The sequence below is a fragment of the Bos javanicus genome, chromosome 21, assembly GCF_032452875.1.
Source record: "Bos javanicus breed banteng chromosome 21, ARS-OSU_banteng_1.0, whole genome shotgun sequence".
NCBI classification, from domain to species: domain Eukaryota; kingdom Metazoa; phylum Chordata; class Mammalia; order Artiodactyla; family Bovidae; genus Bos; species Bos javanicus.
In genome coordinates this window covers 12,282,945-12,307,534 of record NC_083888.1, presented here as the reverse complement: position 1 = coordinate 12,307,534, position 24,590 = coordinate 12,282,945, and the positions used below count along the sequence as shown (strand labels likewise).

The window sequence follows — 24,590 nt, the reverse complement described above, 5'->3', positions numbered from 1 at the left end:
TGTTTGTGACTTAGACGTCTACCTGCTCCAGTAGCCATTCTGCCCTTCCTCTTCGTGGACTTTAAAGGAATTTTTTTGGGTATCCTTTTCCTTTTTCCTCTCCTGAGGGACAGAAGATAACAGAAGTGTCTCTTGGGCTTTGACTACACAGCGTTACCCAGAGTGAACTTCCAGGTGGGGTGAGACTTCCCCTAAAATACCACTGCTTGTCATAGTGAAAGGAGAGATTGTGTTGGCATATGGATGTCACAGACCTGTTACTTATTGTTCCTTCTTGCATAAAAGGGTTCACTCTCTGTTTTCCTGTTCTTTGTTGTAATTGTTAAGGATCAGTTATTTTATCCCCCAACTGTTGGGAAATACCTTGTTGTGTCAGGAGGGTCTTTGGCTATGTTGAATGTTCTCAGACCTGTCTCATAATTTGTCTTTGGATGGTGATAGCAGTTTAAAGTTCTGCATGGCCTCTGTGAGAAACTCTTCCCCCACTGAAGCTTTCCCTGGCAGGCATCGTGAGAGGAGGGACGGAACGCTCTGGGTTGTGTTTCCTGGGCTGTCTGGTAACCACAACACTTGCGAGCTACGAGACCTTGGGCAGTGGCCTTTCTTGTGGTTTTTCCATCTGCGTAACAGGGTCTTCAGCCAACTTGCAGGCCATCATGGCAACTGGCAACCATGTCTATTGTTGATTGCTATTATTACTCCTATTAATTTTGAGATTTTTTTTTCTTCTGGAGAATAACTACAGATCCCCACCACTAAATTGTGCTATTTAAGTATTTGAGATATGACTGGTTAAAATTCAGCTCAGTTTTGTTTATTCAAAACAGAATAGAGATTTTTGTGTGTGTGTTTTGGTGGAAGTGAGCAGTGACTATCTTCCAGGATGTGATGGGAAGGATATTTATTGACTCAAGAACTGAACAGTGTCGATTAGCCTGACCGACATTGGTTTTGTAGCTGTGGATGGTGGTAGACCGGGGCAGTGGTCAGTTATGGTCATAACTGGCATTTGTGTTGGCATTGGTGGGTTGTTGCTAGCTTGGTGATAGTTCAGCCTTGTCCTGCCTACCCAACCACCATGGCAGCCAGCCTCCTCCAGGCTCTCTGAGTCATGGGGAGCTTTCTGAAATTCCTTATGTCCTTATGGTCCACCTGTGGGCTTCCGCTAAGCCACAGGTAGCTCCTGAGGAGGTCAGGGCTGGTGAGAAAAAAGTGCTTGGGCAAACCAACACCCCAACCCCCAGTACAGGGTGTCTACTATTCATGGGACAGAAAAAAAAAAAGTCTTTTGAGTCCATCTATGGTGCAGAAACAGTGGATTTTTAGGAGGAGTAAGAAATAAAGCTAAATATAACCTGCTCCAACTTTTAAACAAAATGGCAAGAGTAGAAATATAGATTAGTCTTCTTGTCAGCCTGTACCATTTCAACATAATCATACCATTTTCTTAAAGTATATTTTATATTTCCCTGTGATTCTGGTGATTAATTTGTTATAGAATATTCTAGCTTCCAAAGTGGTGCCAGTGGTAAGGAATCTGCCTGCGAGTGTAGGAGATGCAAGAGATGTGAGTTCAATCCCTGAATCAGGAAAATTCCCTGGAGGAGGAAATGGCAACCCACTCCAGTATTCTTGCCTGGAAAATTATGTGGACAGAGGAGCCTGGTGGGCTACAGTCCACAGGGTTGCAAATAGTCGGACACGACTGAGCATGCATGCATGGATGCACGCAGACTTAGTTTGGAAAAGGTAAGAATGAGATTGCACAAGCTTATTTTAACTGGGCTGCCGCAGAGCCAATCCCGAGTCCCACATGGTGCCTTAGAAAGTGGCTCTGATGTGCTGCCCGTTTACCAGTGACTCCGACGCGCAGGAGAATCAGGGTATTTCTTTGGACAGATTGCACGCCATGTTGCTGATCTGCTTTCACAGCAAGGCTTGACACAGTCACCATTTCCTTCCTGTTCACCCCCGTTCTTAGCCTCTGAGATTTACAGCTTTTAAAACTCTAGGACTCTTTTCTGCCCCCTTGCATTTAAGTTAAAAGCTGACCAGTCTATAATATAAAACATAGAATTATGGTAATGAATAAGAGGTTAAAAGCTATCATGGCAAGTGGAACTTAGCAGGTTTGGCTGACTGATATGGTAAAAATTATGTGTTGAATTAAAACATTAAAATGCGGTGGGATTAATGGAGAAAGACAGGAACAGGAGGTCAGAAACAATGCTAAATCAGCACATTAACTGCCTGTGGGCTGGAGAGGCTGGCTTTAATATATGCAGAGAAAAAAAAAAAAAACTTGCAGAGGGAAAAAAAAAAAGTAACTTAGTCCTTGTTTTCTCCAGGTGAATAGAAATGCAGATATTTGAATCTGGGAGGTATCCATACATATATTTCTTTCCCTTTCTTTTTTATATAGAGGAGGAAATAGACCCTACAAGATATTCAGTTGGTTAACAAAAGAGAAACACTGACTTGATAATTTGGAGTGTTTGACTTTGAATTTTATTTTGCCACTAGGATTCATTTTGTTTGTTCGTTCATTTTACTCAACAACCACTGAGCATGTTATGTATCAGACATCCTACCAAAAGCTGGGGGTTCACGTGTGGGTCGTGTCCTCAGGCACTAGGTTGTGGGCAGCTTTCTGGAAGAAGAGCGTCTCAGCTGAGACCTGTCACATGGGTGGTGGTTAGCCTGACCAGATTGGAGGAAGAACGTTTCAGGAAGATGGGACCAAATGGGCAGAGACTTAGAGAGGAGGGAGAAGACGTCTGAGAAACTTGAAAGGAATGCAAAGAGTGGTGATGTCACTCGATCAGACTAGAGCGGAAAGCGGAAGTGAGGTCACAAAGCCGTCGGATTCCATCTCCTGCCCGTGAACCACGGCTGGACTTGGCTAGACCCAGACACACCAGTGCCCGGCTCCTTTCTGTTCACTACTTGTTACCACAGTGGACCTCTGATGGACTGAATGATCTACAACCTGACTTCAGAATGATGAGTTCTTGGTCCTCTAAGGGCCCGTGGGTAGCACCTGTTGAATTATGGTCCATACGTGGTCACTCCCCCTGCTGGTGGAGCCGCACATGAGATGCCCTGAGAGCAGACCTGATTGGCTAATGCTCGTTACTCATGTGTTTTGCATGGACACTCTGCACACGTGCTTTCCACATTGTCTTTTTCAGTACAGTTTCATAAGTTTTATTGCTTCATCGGTTTTTGTTAACAAACACATCTTTGGATATATTGGCCAGAGTCTCTTGGGCTATGGTGAGTTAACAGGTATTTTTTGTTTTACATTGTTTGTAGGTCAGTATCTCTGATACCTTTATCAATGTGTCTGTACTGTCATCTACTATTATGGGAAAAATTTTAAATACTTACCCTGCTGTAATTCATCACAGTTGAATGATTAGCATTTCTTTAGATCAGGGGTCACCTAACTAGGGCCCGTGGGTCAAGTCCAGAAGGCTGCTTGTTTTTGAGTAAAGTTTTATTGGAAAAGAGCACTGTTCATTTCTTTACATTGTCTATTATTGCTTTCATGCTACAAGGGGAGAGTTGAGTAGTTGTAGCAGAGACCATGTAGCCCCAAACTAAAACTGTTTACTCTTTGGCCCTTCAAAGAAAGATCTTTGTGCCCCATCATTTATTAATGTTGGTGTGGTTTTTAATGATAATTGGAACATTAATTATGAGAGCCTTTTAAACCACATATCCAAAAACTGAGTTTATTTTTCAAAAGAAAATTGCATCTAGAGTAGTAAGCTTAGTTTCATCAAGCCTCATACAATGTTGCCATTTGGGTAGAGTTTGGGAAGAAATTTAGAGGATACAAAAGAGAAAAGAGAATATATGATAATACCTGTAAAATTCTAGAATTGATGAGTGAGTGAGTAGTGTTTATAAGAATGAGCAGGCAGGAGGGAAGGAGGAGGGGGTGTTTTGTGTTGCAATGAATCTGCGCTGGATCCGTTCTTCTAGGCATCCTCAGGGGCCAGCTCTGCACTTCACCTGCAACTGGTTACTAAACAGGTAACAGAAAGTCTTGGGAAAGAACAGCAGATTGGCTAGTGCTTCAGGCGCGGCGCCGGCCAGATTATTTATTTTTTTCCCGGGGTAGAATGTGATACCCTATAGAAAATGAATGAAGCAGCCCAGAGTCTCCTTTTAAGACTTTTGTATTAAACTTGTCTTTGGTGGATGTATTTCAAAATGATTATATCTTAAAGATTTTATTTACTTGCACCTGAAGAAGGTCATTTTGTTTACATGATACTCACCTCTCTTCAGAAGATTCAATTGAGTGTTACGGTAAAAGAGTTCTGAAATTCTGGAAGAAAAGTCCTTATTTTTATCTTTTCTTCCACTACTTTGGCTGGTCATACAGTAACCAGTTCCTAGCTTGGGGTTAATGTAAGTATTTCTTCTGCCTCTGACTAACCTCCAGAGCATTCTGGTTCTCCTTCCAACGTGAAGATGAGCTGAAGCCATGGAGACAGAGGTTGACACAGAAAAATAGGAGGCCTGAAGGAAAGGGTTTGGTGTGAGAGTCATTTCTTCTTACTCCCTTCTTTCCTCCTTTCTTCCAGAATGTGGAATTGAAGGGGGCAGCCAGCTGGATAGAAGAGATGGGGAGAGAGCACTTCAGTTCTAGAAAGTTCATAGAAAGTCATCCTTAGAGTTGGTGGTTAACACTAGGGAGAGGGTCGCTTTACATTAATTCTTAAGACTAAAGACGTTGGTGTTTTAAGAATCGATTAATTCATATGATGGGATGGGGACCCTAAGAGACAGGGGTCATAATCCGTGTACAAAAGGACAAGGTTTAATTTTGACTGACCCGATGCTGATGTATCAATTTAATTTGCTCTTTCAGGTCACTAAGAAAAGAAAAGTAAGCATTTGATTGAATTCACTCATTAATTAATTGAGAATGTAGAATCCGTTAGGTTTGTCCTGAAATTCCCTTATCTGGTGTTTATGTGGCTCTTATATCTAAAATAGGCAAGGCTATTTTTTTGTATAGGAATTCTTACTTTGTTATCAAAATAAACTTTAAATATGAGATAGGTGCAAAAGTTTCATAGTGGGTAGAAATTACTGAAAAGTTTGTGAAAATGTGTAATTTCTGAGACAAAACCAAATGTTTAGTTTGATGTGATTCACACTTGTTTAAATTAGTAAACTGCTCTGTTCAAGGAAGCTGTAAATAAATAAATAAATACTCTCCTATTTAAGGTTACCACCAGAGAAAAGTCTTAAACAAATTTGGATCATTCATCCTTCCATAGAAAGAGCTTTATTAAATGAAAGTGTGTATAACAGTGTAAAATAATGCTTAGCAAATATTCTTAAACAGATGTACTACTACTATACTTATTTAGAATTTTCAGGTCCTTAGTTTTGTAGGCGGAAAAGGCAATGGCACCCCACTCCAGTACTCTTGCCTGGAAAATCCCATGGACAGAGGAACCTGGTAGGCTGCAGTCCATGGGGTCTCGAAGAGTCGGACACGACTGAGCAACTTCACTTTCACTTTTCACTTTCATGCATTGGAGAAGGAAATGGCAACCCACACCAGTGTTCTTGCCTGGAGAATCCCATGGACGGGGGATCCTGGTGGGCTGCCATCTATGGGGTTGCACAGAGTCGAACACGACTGAAGCGACTTAGCAGCAGCAGCAGTTTTGTAGAAATGGCGCAGTTAAAGCACTTGACATTTCTTGCCCAGCAAAATTAACTCCCCACTCATATACTTGCTTACAAAATTTACTAACCCCTCTGTTCACAGTAGTAAACTTATTTACTGCTACAAAAAAATTTTTGATTCAAACCATAGAGGGTTATTTAAATATATATGAATATATTTTTTAATGTCTCTAGCAGAAACACATGATGAATTTATTACATGTAAAAGCTCTAATTGCCACCTCTTCTTATAACTGGAATCACTTTTGGTAATTTGAAAATAAATACCCACATAAATTTAATTTTATGGGTACGTATCCCTTACTGTAAAAATATTTTTATTCTGTACTAAAAATAGGCATAGACTTTTAATATTGGTAGGTTTTTCTCTTTAATTGGAAAAGAATTGCAAGCTTTCTTTCAAATTTATTTAACTGGAACTTTTTCCATATCCATGTGGCTCAAAACCATCATGGCTTTATATATGAGGTGGGTTTGCCTGTTGGCTATTGTCTGCAAACTTACAAAAGTGCATGAATGATGTGGGGTAAGACTCTATTGTCCGACATTATGAGGCGGTGCATCCGTGTTTGTAATAAAGTCTTGAACAGTCATCTGACTTAGTAACTAGAGATGGCGAATGGGAACGCAAACCACGCAGTGCCCGCCTTCCCTCCACTCAGCCCTGCCACCTCACCCACCGGGACTCGAACGAAGCGAGTGTGGTCCAAGCAACCCCAGGATTTTCCGTGTTAAAGCAAATAAATGGCTTAGCACCTCAGCCCCCCCTTTCAGTGTTTGCTTCTGTATTTAAATGTGTTTGAGGTTTTCAACATCACCAGAACATTGACTGTTAAGAGGCAGAAAACATGCAATTTATAGCAGATGGGTGCAGCCTTTTTTGGCTGTGCTGCAGAAATGGGATCAATCAACAGCACTTCATGCTCCATTTGTCTAACAGAAACCCACCTGGGGAAGTCCCGCGGAACGGTGCCTATTAGGAAAACACCTTAACACATTTCTTTAAATAAAATCTCGCCAGTTGGCATTAATCTGGAAGAAAATGGTTTCTCCATTAACCCTCTCCCGCTTGCACAGGCTCCTGTCTTTTCACCTCTTTTTGAACCAACGTCTCTTATTCTCTTGGCTGGTTAAAAAAAAAAAAAAAGACACAACCCAAGAAGCCTTCTAGAGCCCACATCCATAGTGCTGAAACTCTGAAACTTTTTTTCTTCCTAGTTTTTGATCTCATCAGCTTTCTGCAGACTTTACCTGGCAGAGATTTGCTGCTTCTCAATTCGTTTGCCACTTTCTCCACGCGGCCTTTTCTTTGAGTTTCTTGACATCTTTCTCTCCTTTACTGAGGGTGTGGTGTGTCGGGAGGGAGTGTTAGCAGCCAGGGGAGCCCCTGCAACCTTCACTGCTCAACCAGCCAGTGCCCAGACAGCGGGAGGTTTCATGGGGGGATGAAATGAAAATCAGGTGCTTTGGAGGGTCCGCGCCGCCACGCATTAATCGCTTTTCTGTCTGCTTCTGGTAACTTTTCCAGGTGTAAAGTGGATATCTCAGCCCTCCCACTCAAGCAAGCCAACTGCTTGGAGCTGCCATTGGAAAGCTGCCAGGGGACCCTTCTGATGCTGGTCACCCTCACGCCCTGTTCAGGGGTCTCGGTCTCAGATCTGTGTGTGTGCCCCTTGGCAGACCCCAACGAGAGAAAGCAGATCGCCCAGCGCTTTGTGAGTGCTCTGCCTTGCTACGCCCCCTCCCCACCCCACGCCCACTCCACCTTTAAGCTGAAACAAAGTCTGGGAATTGAAAAACTGCATCCAAAGAGATCTTTGTCCAAAGTTCAGTGGTATTTCTCCTAAACAAGACATCAGACATGGAAGTTAATGGCTAGTGAAAAGGTGAAAGTAGATTTTAGAATTCGCTTTCCTATTTAAAAGCCAGAGAAAGTGTTTGTATATTTTACCATTCAGGATCTCTTTGGAGAAAACTGAAATCCTCAAGGGGGCAGAAGGTTGTTTAGCATGTTTGTGTATATGAATAGGTATTTTTATTTTATTTTGTTTGTCTTTTACTTTTATTTTATATTGAAGTATAGTCGATTTACTGAGTTGGCCAGGAAACATTTGTTTGGGTTTTTCCATAGGATGTTAGGAAAAATTTGAATGAACTTTTTGGTCAAACTAATGCACTGTTGTGTTAGTTTTAGGTTTACAGCAAAATTATTCAATTATACTTGTACATACATCCATTTGTTTTCAGATTCTTCTCCCACATAGGTTATTGCTGAATGTTGAGTAAAGTCCCCTGTGCTATACAGTAGGTCCTTGTTGACTATCTATTTTATATAGAGTAGTGTGTGTATGTTATTCCCAAAGTCCTAATTTACCCCTCCCCCTAAGTTTCCTGTTTGGTAACCATAAATTTGCTTTTGAAATCTGTAAGTCTGTTTTTGTTTTGTTAAAAAAAATTAATTTATATTATTTTTAGGAATTTTAATATAAATTCACAAAAATTGCTTTTTATAAACCAAATATTAATGTTTGCAATGTTGGGCATACGTTTCTAGACCCTCTTAAGATCAAGTGAGAAAGTACTTGTGTCTTCTAAAGCAAAACAAAGCCCTAGAGAGGCATGGGAGACTTGTTCCACACTCCCCTGGATAAGAACTGCTTTTGAATTTTTGCCTAACTAGTTGCAATGTTCTTAAAAGTCCACTCAGCATTTTTAAATCAAATGGGTTTGTCCTCGTCATTATTTCTTGTGCTCTTGCTTTCTCGGTGTCTTTATTTGCATTCTGGTTTTATTCCATCTTCTTTGTAAATCAATACGTTTATTTTACTGCCACACACATGAAAGGTGCATTTTAAGAAAGTGGCATGGAAATGAAGCAAAGATGAATCCCAATTTAATGGGAATATTATTCTCAGCGTAAACTTAAGTGTCTCCAGACTCCTTCACTGTGCAAGGTGTATTGATTAATTGAATAGTCCTTTATCTTCAGGACTACAAAGTCTAGCCACGCATCTTATTGACAACACAAGATTCTGCACGCAAGGTTGACATACTTTAAAGAAGTTTTGACAAAATCCACTTTTAATATTCTCTTTGATGACTTTACTTTAGCAAATGAAAAGAAAGCAAAAGTCTCCCAAATTTCCCATGGACAAATCGCAAAATTTTCCAAATTCATGAAGAGTTTCATGTATTTATAAGGTGACATTAGGTAAGATCAAAATGACTGCTTTGCATAATGCCTCAAGATTTGGGGAGTACTAATTTAAAAGAGGTTTGAAAAGGTAGAATCAAAATAAAAAGATCAAATGTTTGTTTGTTTTTTGATCTAGACAGCTGGCCAGTGTTTAAGAGGGAAAGAACACTGCATTGTAAGATACAAGTTCCAGATCCCTGGATTTGTTTTTTAGGTTTTGAGAATAGATAATCTTCAAAGGCATTTCACCTCAAAATTATGAAAATATTTTATTTCAAATGTGTCCATCTTAACTTAAATACTAGTTGTTGTTGTTTTTTTTTAAGATTGAAAATTCTATTTGAAAAAGCAGCTTCTAAAAGTTCTTAGGAATGGTGCATATTTGTTAGGCAAACCTTAACTGTTATTAAGCTTTTGTGATTCTGACCTGAAATGCCTAAATAATAGGGGTTTTACTACCCTTCCATAAATCTCTGGGATCAACTTATCACAGGTTTTTAGTTATCTAATGATGATGGAAATATTGTATCCAAAGGTTTGAAAGTACATCTTTTTCAGCAGATGTGTTTTGGAGGCAGGCAAAGAGCATTTATCTGCTTATCTTTTTCTTGCACAATTTCTAAACGATGTAGTGTGATAGACATTTAAATATTTCTGTAAACGCTTAAGAATTATCAGTAGGTATATTAGAGCTTTGGCACATGCCAACTAAAAATTAAAGTAAATGTGATTATAGAGCAGTACTGGATGTGCAGTCTCTAATGAATAGATCCTGCTTCCCTGGCGGCTCGGAGGTTAAAGCATCTGCCTACAATGCGGGAGACGTGGGTTCGATCCCTGGGTCGGAAAGATCCCCTGGAGAAGGAAACGGCAACCCGCTCCAGTATTCTTGCCTGGAGAATCCCATGGATGGAGGAGCCTGGCGGGCTATAATCCGCGGGGTTGCAAAGAGTCGGACAGGACTGAGCAACTTCACTTTCACTTTCACTCTTTCTGGTGGTAATATGTATCCAGGAAGGGTCCAAGTTTAGTTCTCTGATACCCATAAACTTTATTCTAGCTGAGTCAGAATAATGTTGCCTTTTAGGGTGATTTAAAAGTTTCATTATAGAGAAAGAAGAAGGAACAGAGAATCAATGTCATTTTACACCCATTTTCCTGGTGGGATGTCTGTGCTATCACCAGGGGGTGATGTTAAAAGGAGATTGCATGTGCTTTGTAATTTGTTTATTTTAAAACTGAAGTTAATTAATTCTCAGTCAGTTTGAATCTGATTGTTGCAAATGCTGAAGTTCCCTGTTGACTGATATAAGGAGGTTTGGAACTTCTCCTAGCTTTGCATGAGAAAGGTTATGATAAATCCAGAAGGTACTTCCTGTAGGACTTGGTGGCATTAAACAAGGTATCAGAAAGCTGTGTTCATTGGATCTCCTTTCCTCCCGCAGTGCTTACAGAACTCCCTGAAAGATATGAAGGACGTCGGCATTTTGCAAGTGAAGGTTTTAAAGGCGGTAGATCTCTTAGCAGCAGATTTCTCAGGTATAAAAATCTTTTTCATCTTTTTTTTTTCATTTTTATTTATTTCCTGACTTGAAATGATCCGATGGCAAACTGAAATGTTTTACTCAGTAGAAGCATGTACAGAGAAATCATACTCTTTCAAGCAGAGTCAGAAGAAAAAGTGCAAACAGGTTCTCTCACTTTACATTTTTCACATTATCCTTTGCAAATAATCTTGCTGTGATTAGGTAATGTGCTAGTCCCTTTGGCTTTCAGAGATATTTGTGGGTGATTCGTGTCATGACTTCTTTACCAGTTAAATGTCTGAAGTTTTTCAAGCGGACATCGGAAGACAGACCGACGTCTGTCCTTCTCTCTCGCCGTACTGTGGACATAGTGTTCCGTCCTTGGCAGAGTGTATGGTGTAGTGCCTGGATCCTCAGTCCAACTGGCTGGCACGTTTCTGTAACAGCAACCAAAGTCTGGGCCATGGAACCACTTTGCCATTGATATGGTGTTGTATGAAATTTCTCTTGGTGCTTCATGAATTGGAACTTATAGACAGAGGCTAGAGCAGACCTGCTCTGTGATGAATTCTGCTTGACTAAGATGAGAATGATCCAGACATTCCAGTGTCTGATTAGACAATGGCTCTCCTCTCCTTGCTAAATTGTACCCTTGTACTAGCAGTTTAAACACCTCTGTGGCAGTTTACTTACCAAGTAAACTGATGAATATGAAGAATGTTACACAACATGGAGCTATCTATTAATACAGTAGCGGATTTTTGTTGTTGTTATAGTTTTAGAATGTGGTCTACTCTCTGTATTTGTGTAACCTCAACTTCTGAGGCTGGGGTAGCTCAAACTCTGGAAAAGAGATTGTTAATTAGAAGCACTTTATATTACAAAAATTATAGAATATATAAGTTTAGAAAAGAGTTCTCCTCATTCTCCTTCAAAAAATGAGCCAGTGGAAATCATTCTACAAGATGATCACGGTGTTAAGGAAATGTCCAGTGAGAATATTTAAAAAATGCTTTTTTGCCCAATATGAATATAAAAATTCTGTTTGTGGATGAAATACTTCAATAAGGGCTTCTGATATTCATCAGTTTACTTACAAATGCTTATATAGGCTTAGATTGATTTAGAAATTTTCCTTTCTTTTGAAACTTTTATGAAAACACTTATTTCAGATGTTGCATGTGCCTTCATCAGAAGTAATTTTAGTTTTCATCACTAAAATGCATGTAAAATTATTTACCAGTTTTTCAGTGCAAATCGTGTCTTACTTCCATCTCAGTGTTTCGATACGGCACTTTTTGAATCTGTGATTGTTGATGGCTCAGTAACATCATCTCAAGGCCCAGGAACTCATATATGCTTTCAAGAAATATTTTCAGAAAAATCTTTTTGTAGTTTTATATTTTGTGATCACCAGGAACTAATTGCAATGCATTAAAAGACTTGTGTATAGCTACATCCCTATGTGGAAATACTCTTTTAAAACTTACCTTATTTTATGCTTGCTATCAGGTGACTTCCACAAACCATCCTCAAAACTAGGATTTATGGAGGTTGTTTCAGGCCAATGTGAATTCTCCAAAGAGTATTTTCAGTTACAGCTAATAGGAGAGAAACCTGGAAGATGAAAGCTTTTGTAAAGATCAGTCTATAAGGCAAAACCCTCTTTTCAGAAGAATAATATTGGTAGAAAATGCTACCATTGGTCATTTTCTTTGTATTCAAGATATGCAGTAGGTAGCTTTGGAGTGAAGGTGAGTATTAGAAGATTCCAGTAACAAAAGAAGTAGTTAGAAATCAAATAATGCTATGTTTTTTGACTAAATGCCCTGATGTTTTACTGTCTCTATATTACCTATGAGAAAATTATCACTCTTCTGATTTGAAGCAAAGATCCTTGTCATTAGCTAAACATGCCTTTAGACCATATGGATCTTTATTGTTAGAATCAGATCTCACAGTCTGTGTTCTTTATAGGCTGGCTCACTTCATAGATGAACAGACTCACTCAGTCTGCTGCACACCAAGGTGTATTGCTTTAGGGCAACAAAGTGGACCTAATCCAGAGTTCTAAAGCAACTTTTCTCTGTGGAAGAAGAAGTGAATTGTGGTTGCTGTGAAGTAGCAATAGGATGTAATTAATACCTCCAAGATGTTAGCCACTATATCATACAGTAGCAACTCACTCTTTTTATTACTGTTGTTGTTATTACCAATTCTCTTGATATGCAGTAAAAAAAAAATCCAGCTTCACTTGATCATGGATTAGAAGAGGTATACATCATTGCCAGTGCCAGGAACATTTAAGAAATAAGTAACTATTTGTACCCAGCATTTTCCAGTCAGCCTTATTTATTAATGAGTATTTCATTTTAGTTGCTCAGGAAACAGAGTATTCACCCCTGCAAATAAAAAAGAACTACATTTAAAAATAATCAGTTATTGCAATGTCAATGTATGGCAAAAAAAAAAAAAATCACAATATTGTAAAGTAATTATCATCCAATTAAAATAAATAAATTAATTAAAAATAATTAATTAAAAAACTGCATTTACTCTGCATAGCCAGGGACCTTCTCAAAGAATAATGGTCCTTTCAAAATGGAATTTTCCAACCTTCTTACTTTTTTTAAATGATAGTTTGTGTTTGTTGTTGTTGTAATTGTTTCTTAGAAACAATACCAAATAACCATGATAACTGATGCTTCAAGTTTGTTTTACCTAAAATCAGGGACTCTGATAAAACAAAAGTCCATGGGGGCAGATCTTGGCAGTGGTCCCTAGGAGGTGAAGGTTACAGTTTGCAGAGTGCAGGGACCTGTTGTCCTAGAGGAGAAACGAATGCTTTTGCCAGCTCTGCAATCAGTGGGCTTGCTAATTTTAATGTTGTATCTTTGCAGGTAGCAATTAGAAAAAGAAAATGCCCGTCACTCGTGGCTCTGATCAAAGCTAGGAGGGTGTTCCTCACTAGTGGTTACTGATGTTTTGATAATGTGGCCATAAAAAGAAACTTTGGAGAAGTTGAATTCTCATTACTTTCCTGGCATTTCAGAACATTGGAATAATGTATATATCATATATATATAGAAAGAGAGATATACAATGTTAGTTGCTCAGTCCTGTCTGATGCTGCAGTCCCATAGACTGTAACCCACCAGGCTCCTCTGTCCATGAGATTTCCCAGGCAACAATACTGGAGTGAGTTGCCATTTCCTCCAGGGTATCTTCCCTACCCAGGGATCAAACCCAGGTCTCCTGCATAACAGTGTCTACACTGCAGATTCTTTACCATCTGAGCAACTAGGGAAGCCCTTATATGTAATATATCATATATATATATATATATATATATGGTATATTTATATATACTTTATATATATATTTACATATATATTTTATATATATAAATATTTATATATATTTATATGGTATACATATTTTATATGTATGTATATGTATACCATATGTATACCATATGTATGTATACCATACATAGAAGCATGTGTGTGTACGTGCTAAGTTGCTTCAGTTGCGTCTGACTCTTCGCTCCTCTGTCCATGAAATTCTCCAGGCAAGAATACTGGAGTGGGTTGCTGTGCCTTCCTCTAGGGGATATTCTTGATCCATGGATCAAACCTGCATTTCCTGCATTGCAGGCAGATTCTTTACCACTGAGCCACCCAGGAAGCCCCATATATATATACATGATATATTATTTATATATCATATACATATATATATATATGATATGATATATGTACATTCACTGAGATGAATTTCTTTGCTATTATAAATTTAACTTTTTATATAAAGAAAAAAATTAGTGCAACCTTCCAAATGTTATAAGATATAAATAACTAAATCTACAAGTTACCAATGTTAAGATATTTACAAAAGATAAAGACTTCAGTGTTCTAAAGTATAACAAAAATTTATAACTTTTTCAAACTAACTCAAATCTTTGATAAATATTTGATAAACTGTTTTATTGTATGATTGAACCTACTCGGTATTAGTTTAAATTTATTTATAACTTTGCATTTTATATGTGTGTCTGACATTTGTATATAAGTGAGAAGACCTTTTATTTTAAAGAATCAGAGGTAATCTAATTTCCCTTGTAGCCCATCCCTCTAAAATTGGTGAAAGATATTTTAATGTTCTCTGTAGCAATATGAGATATGGACAACCATGTGCAGTTATTCTAATACAAGAGCCTGTCAGATATTTTTATTAAAGCATTTGTCTCACAAACACCTTGCCCCAATGTAACCTAAAATCTTTAAGTAATAGGTTATCCAGTCTGATGTCAGTACTTCTGTAGTAAACAAGGCCATAGCCTTGATTCAGAAAACAGATGATAAATTGTACTTTGAAACTCAAGGTGAGTGTAGCTGTTTGTAATGCTTAATAAGACCAACATCCTTCACTCAAAACTCAGCTGTTTAGAGAAGAAATTAATAAAAGCCAAGCAAAAACAATGCAGAGTTTCTTTCATAGACTATAAAACGATAATCAAGTAATTAATAGGTAAATAGAAAAATACGGGACTGAAATATTTTCTGGCCAGAATTGTATTTCAGGGACTTTTCTGGTAATCCAGTGGTTAAGACTTCACCATAGCTGGTAAAATTCTTCATTCTTTCTTTAAGTACCTAATCCTTTCCCAAGAGACTGCAACTCATGCTTTGGATAAATCAGTGTTCAGTTCAACAGTTCATTCATTGAAGATGAAGATTAGTCCCTGTTTGATTTGTCCTTTATTTTTATGGTAACTGCCTTTCATTTTAATTCCTGTATATTATGGGAAAGATTGAGGGTGGGAGGAGAAGGAGACAACAAAGGATGACTTGGTTGGATGGCATCACCCACTCAATGGACGTGAGTTTGAGCAAACTCCAGGAGACAGTGCAGGACCGGGAAGACTGGTGTGCTGCAGTCCGTGGGGTTGTGAAGAGTCAGACACGACTTAGTGAATGAACAACAACAACAACATACTGAGGTATAGAAGATGTATGGAAACAGGTATGCAAATCTTGGTTCTACCGCGTTCTAGCCATGGGTACACTTAAGCCTTTAGCTTCTCATGGGTATTTTAACAGTTAAGTTGGTGGTGGTAGTGGTAAAGAACCCGCCTGCCAATGCAGGAGACATAAGAGATGCAGGTTTGATCCCTGGGAAGATCCCCTGGAGGAGGAAATGGCAACCCATGCCAGTATTCTTGCCTGGAGAATCCCATGGACAGAGGAGCCTGGCGGGTTACAGTCCATAGCAAAGAGTTGGACTCAACTGAAGTGACTTAACACACAAGTTAAAACCTAAATGAGCTTACTAAACACATATTACATGCTCATTAAATGCTATTCCCATTCTTTGTTAAATTTATTTTTCTAGAGTGTAGTTGACATGGGGAATTTCACAGGTTGTCTTCTTGATATTTTGTTCATAATTTTACTGAATTTTAAATAATGTTGGAAATATCAACAATCATTGCTAATCACAATAGCTTTTCAACACTTTTGGAAATCTATAGTTACCACTCTGTGATTTTTTTTGTTTCTGTTTTATTGCCTAATAAAGTATAGAAAAAATATGCTTCATGGTAGGAAAATTCTCATACTAAAACCAGTTTAGTGCTTCTATTCACATTTTGTAATATGGATAATAGTTTTATTGATATAAAATATATTTGTGGGCTCATCAATTTTTGTTGTGCATAAAAGTGCTGTTTTGAGAAACTGTTGACCAAAATACTGCAGTTAGATACCATATTGTAGAGGAGAAATATTCCAGCCATATGCTATAATACTGACTTTTGAGTAGTTTTTATAAATTATAACAGTATGTTTTTTGTTGTTTTGGGGGTTTATTTTTTGAAATATAAGACTGCTTGTATCAGAAGGGAAATAGTCTTATAGTTACTGTTCACTGGGACTTTTAAATCACATGTCCATTTTCTAGTTTGTTTTCATTGTCTGCTGTTTAAAGTTGTGTTCCTAACAATAGCTCCCCTCTTAAAGATGCTCCATTTTCAAAGGACTGACTATAATTGCAATTTCTAGGAAGCTCAGTGATAGTCATTTAATGCTCTTAATTTATGAGAACCTCATGGCTAGCTGAGCCCAAATCAAGACCAACTTTTAAAAAACACATCAAAAGTGATACAAATCTGCCTTGGCAGGCCATCTGCTTTAATGGTCTGCCAAGGAACATGAACTCTAGTCAATGCATCTAGCTCCGATAGATGCAAGTCTATCGGAGATACCGCCGTGTGTAACTTATTGGCACCTTGAGAGTGAATGAGTTCAGTTCATTTGTGGTGCTCTGTGAATTAACAGCTTGTTCTACTGGTTGTGTTCCTAGTAAGATATTTATTTATTCAACCAATGTACCTCCCCTGTGTGTGAGCCTGTGTTGGGTCCTCGTGACACAGTGCAGGGGGAGAAATTAATCACCGCCTTCACATGGAGTGACTACTAATCCCCCAGTGGTATCTAATGACCGTGCTACTGTCAAGGTCAAGAATAGGGTGTCAGGGTTTATTAAAGGGACACCTGTCTGGTGTTCCTGCAGGTTGTAGCTGAGACATCAGGGATGAGGAGCAGTTAACACAGTAAAGATGAAGAAAAAGCGTTTTCAAGTGAGGGAACAACACATTCCAAGCCTGCAGGGCTTTTCCAAGACGTGTGAGAGGCGGGTGAGACTGGAGAACAGAGGATGGTGACCTTGAGAGGTGAGAAGGCTAATGTATTAGGTGGGACTGGATTATATAGGAACATGCGGTCCAGGGGAAGAAATTACAGATCTTTCTAAGTAGGGAAGTGATGTGATCTCATATGAACTTAAATACTAGTTTATTCTGGTGGCTGTGTAGAGCAAGCATTTTGGAGGTGCAAGAGTGAATCATGGGGAGATGTTAGGCGAATTCGGATGGTGCTGTTTCATGGAGCTTGAGTGAGAATACTGGAGTGGGTTGCCATTCCCTCCTCCAGGGGATCTTCCCAGCCTGGGGATCAAACCCAGGTCTCCCGCATTGCAGGCAGATTCTCTACAGTCTGAGCCACTAGGGAAGCCCCTCACAGGGAACAGAGTTAGAAGGAAAAATTCTCATGTCTCCAGTTCTTGCTCTGTTTGTGCTGGAATATTGCAACATCAGAAATGTAGTTAAGCAAACATCTCAGCAAAATTGTCCCCTTCCTTTGTGGACTTCACAGTCTGAAGCGAGACCTATCTGTCCCCACTTCCGGCTGGACATCCACCACTGCTAAGTGATCAGGCCCTCATCTGCAGGACGCCACCGAGGCCATCAGTTGGATCAGAGATGCTTGCAACCCACTCGGAAAAGTAGGAGATCCATGAAATTTAGGTCCAGAATGAAGAGAGATCAGGATTTTCTCTTCTGTTAAAATCCCTCTCAGAGCCCAGCATAGTATTTTCCACATTTTAGGAAACCATAAATTACTTGTTGAAGGAAGGAGCAGGCATATCATAGCACATGGCATTATAACACCTAAAGTAAATGATCATAGGAGGTTGAGAGGGGAGCTCCCTGGAGTTTAAGGTGGCAAAGAAAGTTCCTTGAAGATGCTACATCTTGATCTAGGCCTTGGAGGTTAGCTGGTCTTTGATTTTTTTTTTGGAGAGGTGTGGGGCTTGGGAGAGCATTGGAAGGAGAAGCCATTCCACATGCAGAATAAGAGGCAGGACTGAGCCCCATACCTCTGCGCTGCTCAGGGATGTAGCACAGATGCTCTAACCTTGATAAAGGGTTTAGGATCGGGGTCAGATCAGGATGGATGGTGTGGGTAAGTTGTGAGAGAACACAGACTTCCAGGATGAGCACCAGAGTTGGCTCTAATACGTGATAGTAAGGTTTATCAACAAATGATTAGAGATGATGATGGAACTGAAGGGAGGGATTTTGGAAATGAAGACTGGGGTGGCTGTTGCTCTTATCTGCACCCCCAGCCTGGGCTATAATGTGCCACAATTAGCTTCAGAAATTAGCTTCTTCTAGAAATTCTTTCTTCTAGCCCTGCCCCTTGTATTGACTGACAGTCTGTGGTGGTTCCTGGCTGCCAGATAAATAAAAAGAAATAAATTAAAAAAAAAATGCTCTGGTCATGGTCTTCCAGGCTTCCAACCAATCTCTTCCTTTATCCACCAGTATCTTACATTTCCTGAGCACCACTATTTAGCTGTATGTGTGTGTGTGTGTGTTTATCCCTGTCTGTATCTGTGTATGCACGGTAAGTCACTTAAGTCATGTCTGACTCTTTGCAACCCCATGGACCTCTGTCCATGGGATTCTCCAGGCAAGAATACTGGAGTGAGTTGCCATGCCCTCCTCCAGGGGATCTTCCTGGCCCAGGGATCAAAGCCAGGTCTCTTAACATCTCCTGCATTGGCAGGTGGGTTCTGTATCTATGCCCATGTATGTATGTATATATCTCTCTATCTGTGTATATCTGTCTCTCTATCACTGTATCTTTCTCTGTATCTATCTGTCTGTCTGCTTAATGAATGTAATGCTCTGATTTCTCCCTGTCTCCTTAGCAAGGACCTACCCATTTCTGCTGGCCAAGTCAGCCACCTCCCAAACCTTGCTCAGAATTCACCTCCACTGTGAAATCTTTCTGGACTTAAGCCAGATAAATTAAATGTCTCTGAACTTTAGTTTCCTCATCTGGAAAATGGCACAAATACTCTTCACCGTATAGAATGGGCATGAGGATTAAAGGAGAACTGCATGAAGCGTGGTTTCTTACCTGGAGTTGGGAGAGCCTGGCTCCCTCCAGCCAACACCCATCCCTGGGCACCAAAGTCCCCAGCTGCCCCCTCCCACTGGGCCAGGACACTCTTCACAGGGGAGGGGGGCCATGCATACCTTGGCTATGCCTGCATTGGGTCCTTTAAATGAAATTCAGGGCTAAATATAGAACAGATGTACAAATGAGCAATAGAAGGGAGATAAGGACAACATGTAATCAGAGATCACAGAGGAGAAAGGCTCAGTCCGCTGGCAGAGGGTGTGAGGGAAGTTTTCACTGAAAAGGTGACATTTGCTGAAAAGCGTGATTATTCTGAGAGTTCCTTGAAGGTAATGACTTGGTGGCCCATGTACATCAGGGCCTGGTTCAGTGCCAAGAGCAGAATGGGAGTTTAATAAATATTTGTCAGATGAATGATATGACCTCTCAAATACTTTTATTGCTTGTCAATCAACTTCTGTAACTGATATAAAGGTAAAATTATTTAAACGTGAAACCTCCACTTGCTGTTGGAGGAATACAAATGGATTTTAGCGTGCTGTTCGAAAATAGCAAAGGCTGTTGAGAGCAAGGCGCTGAAACATCGCCGTGAATCTGAATCACCAGTGGTGTAGCCGCGTCAAGGTGACTTGGCATGTGGATGCAGAAGAAGTCATCTGTATGTTTCACCTGTAAAAACAGGGGGAGCAAAGAACAAGAGGGCGGACCCAAGTATAGCTATATCCTTTTGCCTGGTACTGTTTGCTTGGTTCTCTTGGGAAACATTTGGATATTTCATTTGTGATGGGAGATCATTTTATCATGATCAGATAAAAATACTGTTTAAATTTTACTGAAAGTCCCCATCTGTCTGAAATCTTCTTTTTTAAATTTTATTTACTTACCTGTTTATTTTTAATTTTTTTGGCTATACCCTGTGGTACATGGGATCTTAGTTCCCTGACTGGGGATTGAACCCACACCCCCTTCATTGGAAGGCAGAGTCTTAACCACTGGGCCACCAGGGAAGGTCTATCTGGAATCTTTGAAGGGCAAAAAATCAGTCCTAAAGTGTGCATGCATTACTCTATAGATGTTTTAATGTCTTTACTTTTTTTTCCTCATCTCTGCCTGTTTCTCCTGGAATATTAATAAATGCAGCATTTTAATGAGCTTTGATGGGATTATCTTCAGAGAGTCAGAGAGTCAGTGCAGTGTCTTCCCCGGAGGCACACAACGGAAGCTCCCAGTTTCTGGAATGAAGTCTGTTGCTCATTACCTGGGACAGCAGAGTGTGTGATCGAGAGCGGGGTGGGCAGGACTCAGCCCACCTGTGCAGGCCAGGCCCCTGACTCCCTGCTGGGGGACCCCAGGGCTTTCAGTGCAAGTGTCAGACGGCTTTCCCCAAGCCAGTGCTGATGGAATGTCACGCCAGTGTCTCCAGAGGAGCAGCCCTGACACCTCCCAACAGTCTGACGGACGGTTAAGTAGCTGTTTCAGTTTGGGTTGAGGAGCTCAGCATCGTCTACCAGAGTGTTAAGCCAAAAGTTCACAGTTATTCAAGAGATGTCGTGACCTTCTCCACTGACTTCTGACTTCTCCACTGACTCCACTGACTTCTCTTCTGACTTTGCTTAATATTACAATCCTTAGGGCCATCATGTTGTTTCAAATGGCAGTATCTCACTTTTTTATGTCAGGTACCTCCCCACTGAAACCCCACCCTGTACCCTGTGAGACACAGCCCCGGAGGAAGACCTGCCTTTCTAATTCAAGTATAGTTAATTTACCATGTTGTGTTACTTTCAGGTGCACAGCAAAATGATTCAGTTACACATACACACACACGCACATGCACACACATGCACATGCACACCCACACGTGTGTGTGTATATATTCCTTTTCAGATTCTTTTCCATTAGAGATTGTTGCAAAGTATTGTTTCTATGCTCTACAGTAGGTCCTTGCTGGTTATCTAATTCATTAGTATGAATAGGCTTCCCAGATGACTCAGTGGTAAAGAATCCACATGTAATACAGGAGGCACAGGTTTGATTCCTTGGTTGGGAATATCTCCTGGAGGAGGAAATGACAATCCTGTCTAGTATTCTTGCGGGGAAAATCCCATGGAAAGAGGATCCTGGCAGCCTACAGTCCATGGGGTCACAAAGAGCCTGATGCGACTGAACACGCATCAAACGTCCCTGCAAACAGTGTGCATCTGTTAATCCCAGACTCCTAGTTTATCTCCCCACTTCCATCCCCTTTAGTAACCATACATTTGCTTTCTATGTCTGTGAGTCTGTTTCTATTTGGCAAGTAAGTTCATTTGTATCATTTTTTTTTTAACCAACTTTACAACAGATACCAAAGGAACTTCTCTAGGTAGAAAAGGCCAAAATGAAAAAAAGGAAAATTATGAAATGTATCATTTTTCCAGATTCCACATATAAGTGATATCATATGTGATATCATTTGGTATTTGGCATGGTATTTTCAGATTCCACATGGAAGTGATATCATATGGTATTTGTCTTCCTCTATCTGACTTTGCTTAATATTACAATCCTTAGGGCCATCATGTTGCTTCAAATGGCATTATCTCACTTTTTTATGTCTGAGTAAAAAACTTCTTAAAGAAGCAAGACTTTTTAAAAATGAAGATAGATTTGTGTGTGTTTGATTTGGGCTGCTCAACATCTGAAACCCCTTGTAGGATTGGGGTGCTTCTCTCGTATCTTTTGGAGAAGGGATTCTGATTTGCTTTCATTCAGTGGGAAGCCAGTATGTTCTCCCTTCCTGAGCCCTGGAATTTAGGAGATGGAGATTTGTTAGGCAGGGCAGTCCCTTTATATCTCCATCAAGTGAGGCAAAGAAGCAGGCTTGGAGAATGCATATTAGAAGCAGCTACACTTAGGGGGGCCTCCCTGGTGGCTCAGCAGTAAAGAATCCACTTGCAATGCAGGAGATGCGGGTTTAACCCCTGGGTCATGAAGAGTCCCTGGAGAAGGAAATGGCTACCCACTCCAGTATTCTTGGCTGGAGAATCCCATGGACAGAGGAGCCTGGTGGGCTACAGTCCAATGGAACCGCAAAGAGTTAGACATGACTAAGCAAATAAACAATAACATTTAGTTCTTGGATCAGAAATCTCTGTGAGGCCAGTTTTCCTGGGAAGAGAGATTTACCGAGATTCTGTGCCTGAGTATCCCTCAGCGTTTGGTTTCCAGTAACTTCAAACCTGAGTTTCCAGTCTGTGCACTGATCCTGAGTTGTTGTTTAGTCACTAGTCTTGTGCAACTCTTTGAGACCGCATGGACAGCACACACCAGGCTCCTCTGTCCTCCACTATCTCCTGGAGTTTGCTCAAGGTCATTTCCATTGAGTTGGTGATGCCATCCAACCATCTCATCCTCTGCTGCCTCCTCCTCCTTTTGCCCTCAATCTTTCCCAGCATCTCGCTCTTTTTTCAGTGAGTTGGCTCTTCTCATCAGATGGCCAAAGTACTGGAGCTTAAGCTTCAGCGTAAAGCCCTTCCAAATGAATATTTGGTGTTGATTTCCTTTAGGATTGATTGATCCTGAGAGCTGTTTGCTATTATTTTAACAAATTCCTTTGCTGCTAAGTTTAGTCAGGGATCCTTTCCACTGCTTGTAACTGACAACCCCGACACATTCATCTGTGTCCGCAGCTCGATCCCCGTCTACTGGCCACTGAGATAATAGTCTTGGCTTAAAAGGTCTGGCCAGTCATATAAGTGTCCAGGCCACTAGTCAGCTGAATGGAATATCCTGTTAAAGCTGACTCTTAGCCAGGCAGCTGCTCTTCTTGTCTTCTGTTTTTGAAATATCTTCATGCAAGTGTCTGCACACGTGTCTGTCTAAGGATGTGCAGCACCTCAGAGCCCCTAGTTATTAAGTTCATTGAATGTAGGTTCACTGGCCTGAATGGTAAGCCAGTAGGTCATGTGGCCCGAGTAGTGTCCATGTTAGGCCTTGGTCTGGATTCCTCGGCCATTTGTTGGAGGTACATCTGTCTTTATGCCCCCAATTTATTCAGTACACACTGCTTTATAGAGCGCCTGTGTGTGCAGAGTCAGGCCATGTGTTCACATCCTGTGGATATAAGAGACCCTGATGGTTCTCTAGATCCCTCTGTCAAGCTGAACAAAAGGGGAGAGACTTCTTACATGGTCACTGTCTGGGTTCCCCTTTGAATTCTGGTTTTTCTAATATATTTTTTTTTCTTTTGGATGCTGTATGAGGTGAGATGGAAAAAGAAGTGAGATGGGAGAAGTAAAGGTTTAGCCTCGTTATTTTTTAAGATTAAAAACTTTGAATTTACCTTGGGAAATTAGACTTCTGCATGTCTCTGAGCACCAAAAGTATCCCATGTGTATTTTCGTTATTTATTGACTATCTCAGATCAGATGTGTGTATGGCCACTCAATTCCAGAGCAGAGTTTTAACTGCTAAATAGCCATCATGGTGGTGGTTTAGTTGCTGAGTTGTGTCCGACTCTTGCTACCCCATGGACTGTATCCCTCCAGGCTCCTCTATCCATGGGATTTCCCAGGCAAGAATACCGGAATGGGTTGCCATTTCCTCCTCCAGGGGATCCTCCCAACCCAGAGATTGGGAGATTGTTTATCGTTGAGCCACCAAAATAGCCGTGATTATACTTTTTCTCATTTTTCTCATCACCCTGTAGAAGCATGTCAGTTATCATAGACTTCCAATTGTAGATGAGTAATTATATTCACTCAAAGAGAATTTAGAAAGGAAACAGAGATGTGCTTCTGTTTTCAAACAAAACACAGACGTGGGCCCCGTCACGTGCCACTTCGACACCTGCTCTTGTGAATCCTGTGTTGCCATTGCTCGCAAGGCCACGTCTGGGTTGCACGTCAGTCTCAGCCCTGTAAGTTCCCTGACACCTGGCTTTCCCATGCAGAGTTTACAGGGCTTTCTAAAAAAAGAAGCTCACCTTTGATCTTTCAGCAAGCACAGTTTTTTGTTTTTTTTTTATTGGAGTATAGTTGATTTACAATGCCATATTAATTTCTGTTGTACAGCAAAATGACAGTTATACCTATAGTCATCTTTTCATGCTGTTTTATACTCCTCTTTTTCATACTCTTTCCTACTATGGTTTATCACAGGATATTGAATATAGTTCTCTGTGCTCTGCACGGGAGCCTTGTTTATCCATCCTGTGTATAATACTTTGCATCTGCTAACCCCAAACTCCCACGTCGTCCTTCTCTCATCTTACCCCTTGGCAAACACAAGTCTGTTCTTTACCAGCTAGCACAATTGTATTACTATAATATGTGGAATCTTAAGATGCGGTACAAATGAACTTATTTACAAAACAGAAACAGATTCCCAGACTTAGAA

The 24,590-nt window shown here is 40.3% G+C and overlaps 1 protein-coding gene across 7 annotated transcripts in view; it reads left to right on the top strand.

The window, feature by feature from the left end:
• The window catches only part of MCTP2 (multiple C2 and transmembrane domain containing 2), a 260,725-nt gene that overhangs the window by 123,629 nt on the left and 112,506 nt on the right, over positions 1-24,590 (top strand). For all 7 annotated transcript variants that reach the window (XM_061394292.1, XM_061394289.1, XM_061394291.1 and 4 more), the window contains 2 exons: positions 7,247-7,433; positions 10,360-10,453. In XM_061394292.1, the coding sequence (XP_061250276.1) occupies positions 7,247-7,433; positions 10,360-10,453 (281 nt within the window). The remainder of the gene's footprint in view (positions 1-7,246; positions 7,434-10,359; positions 10,454-24,590) is intronic.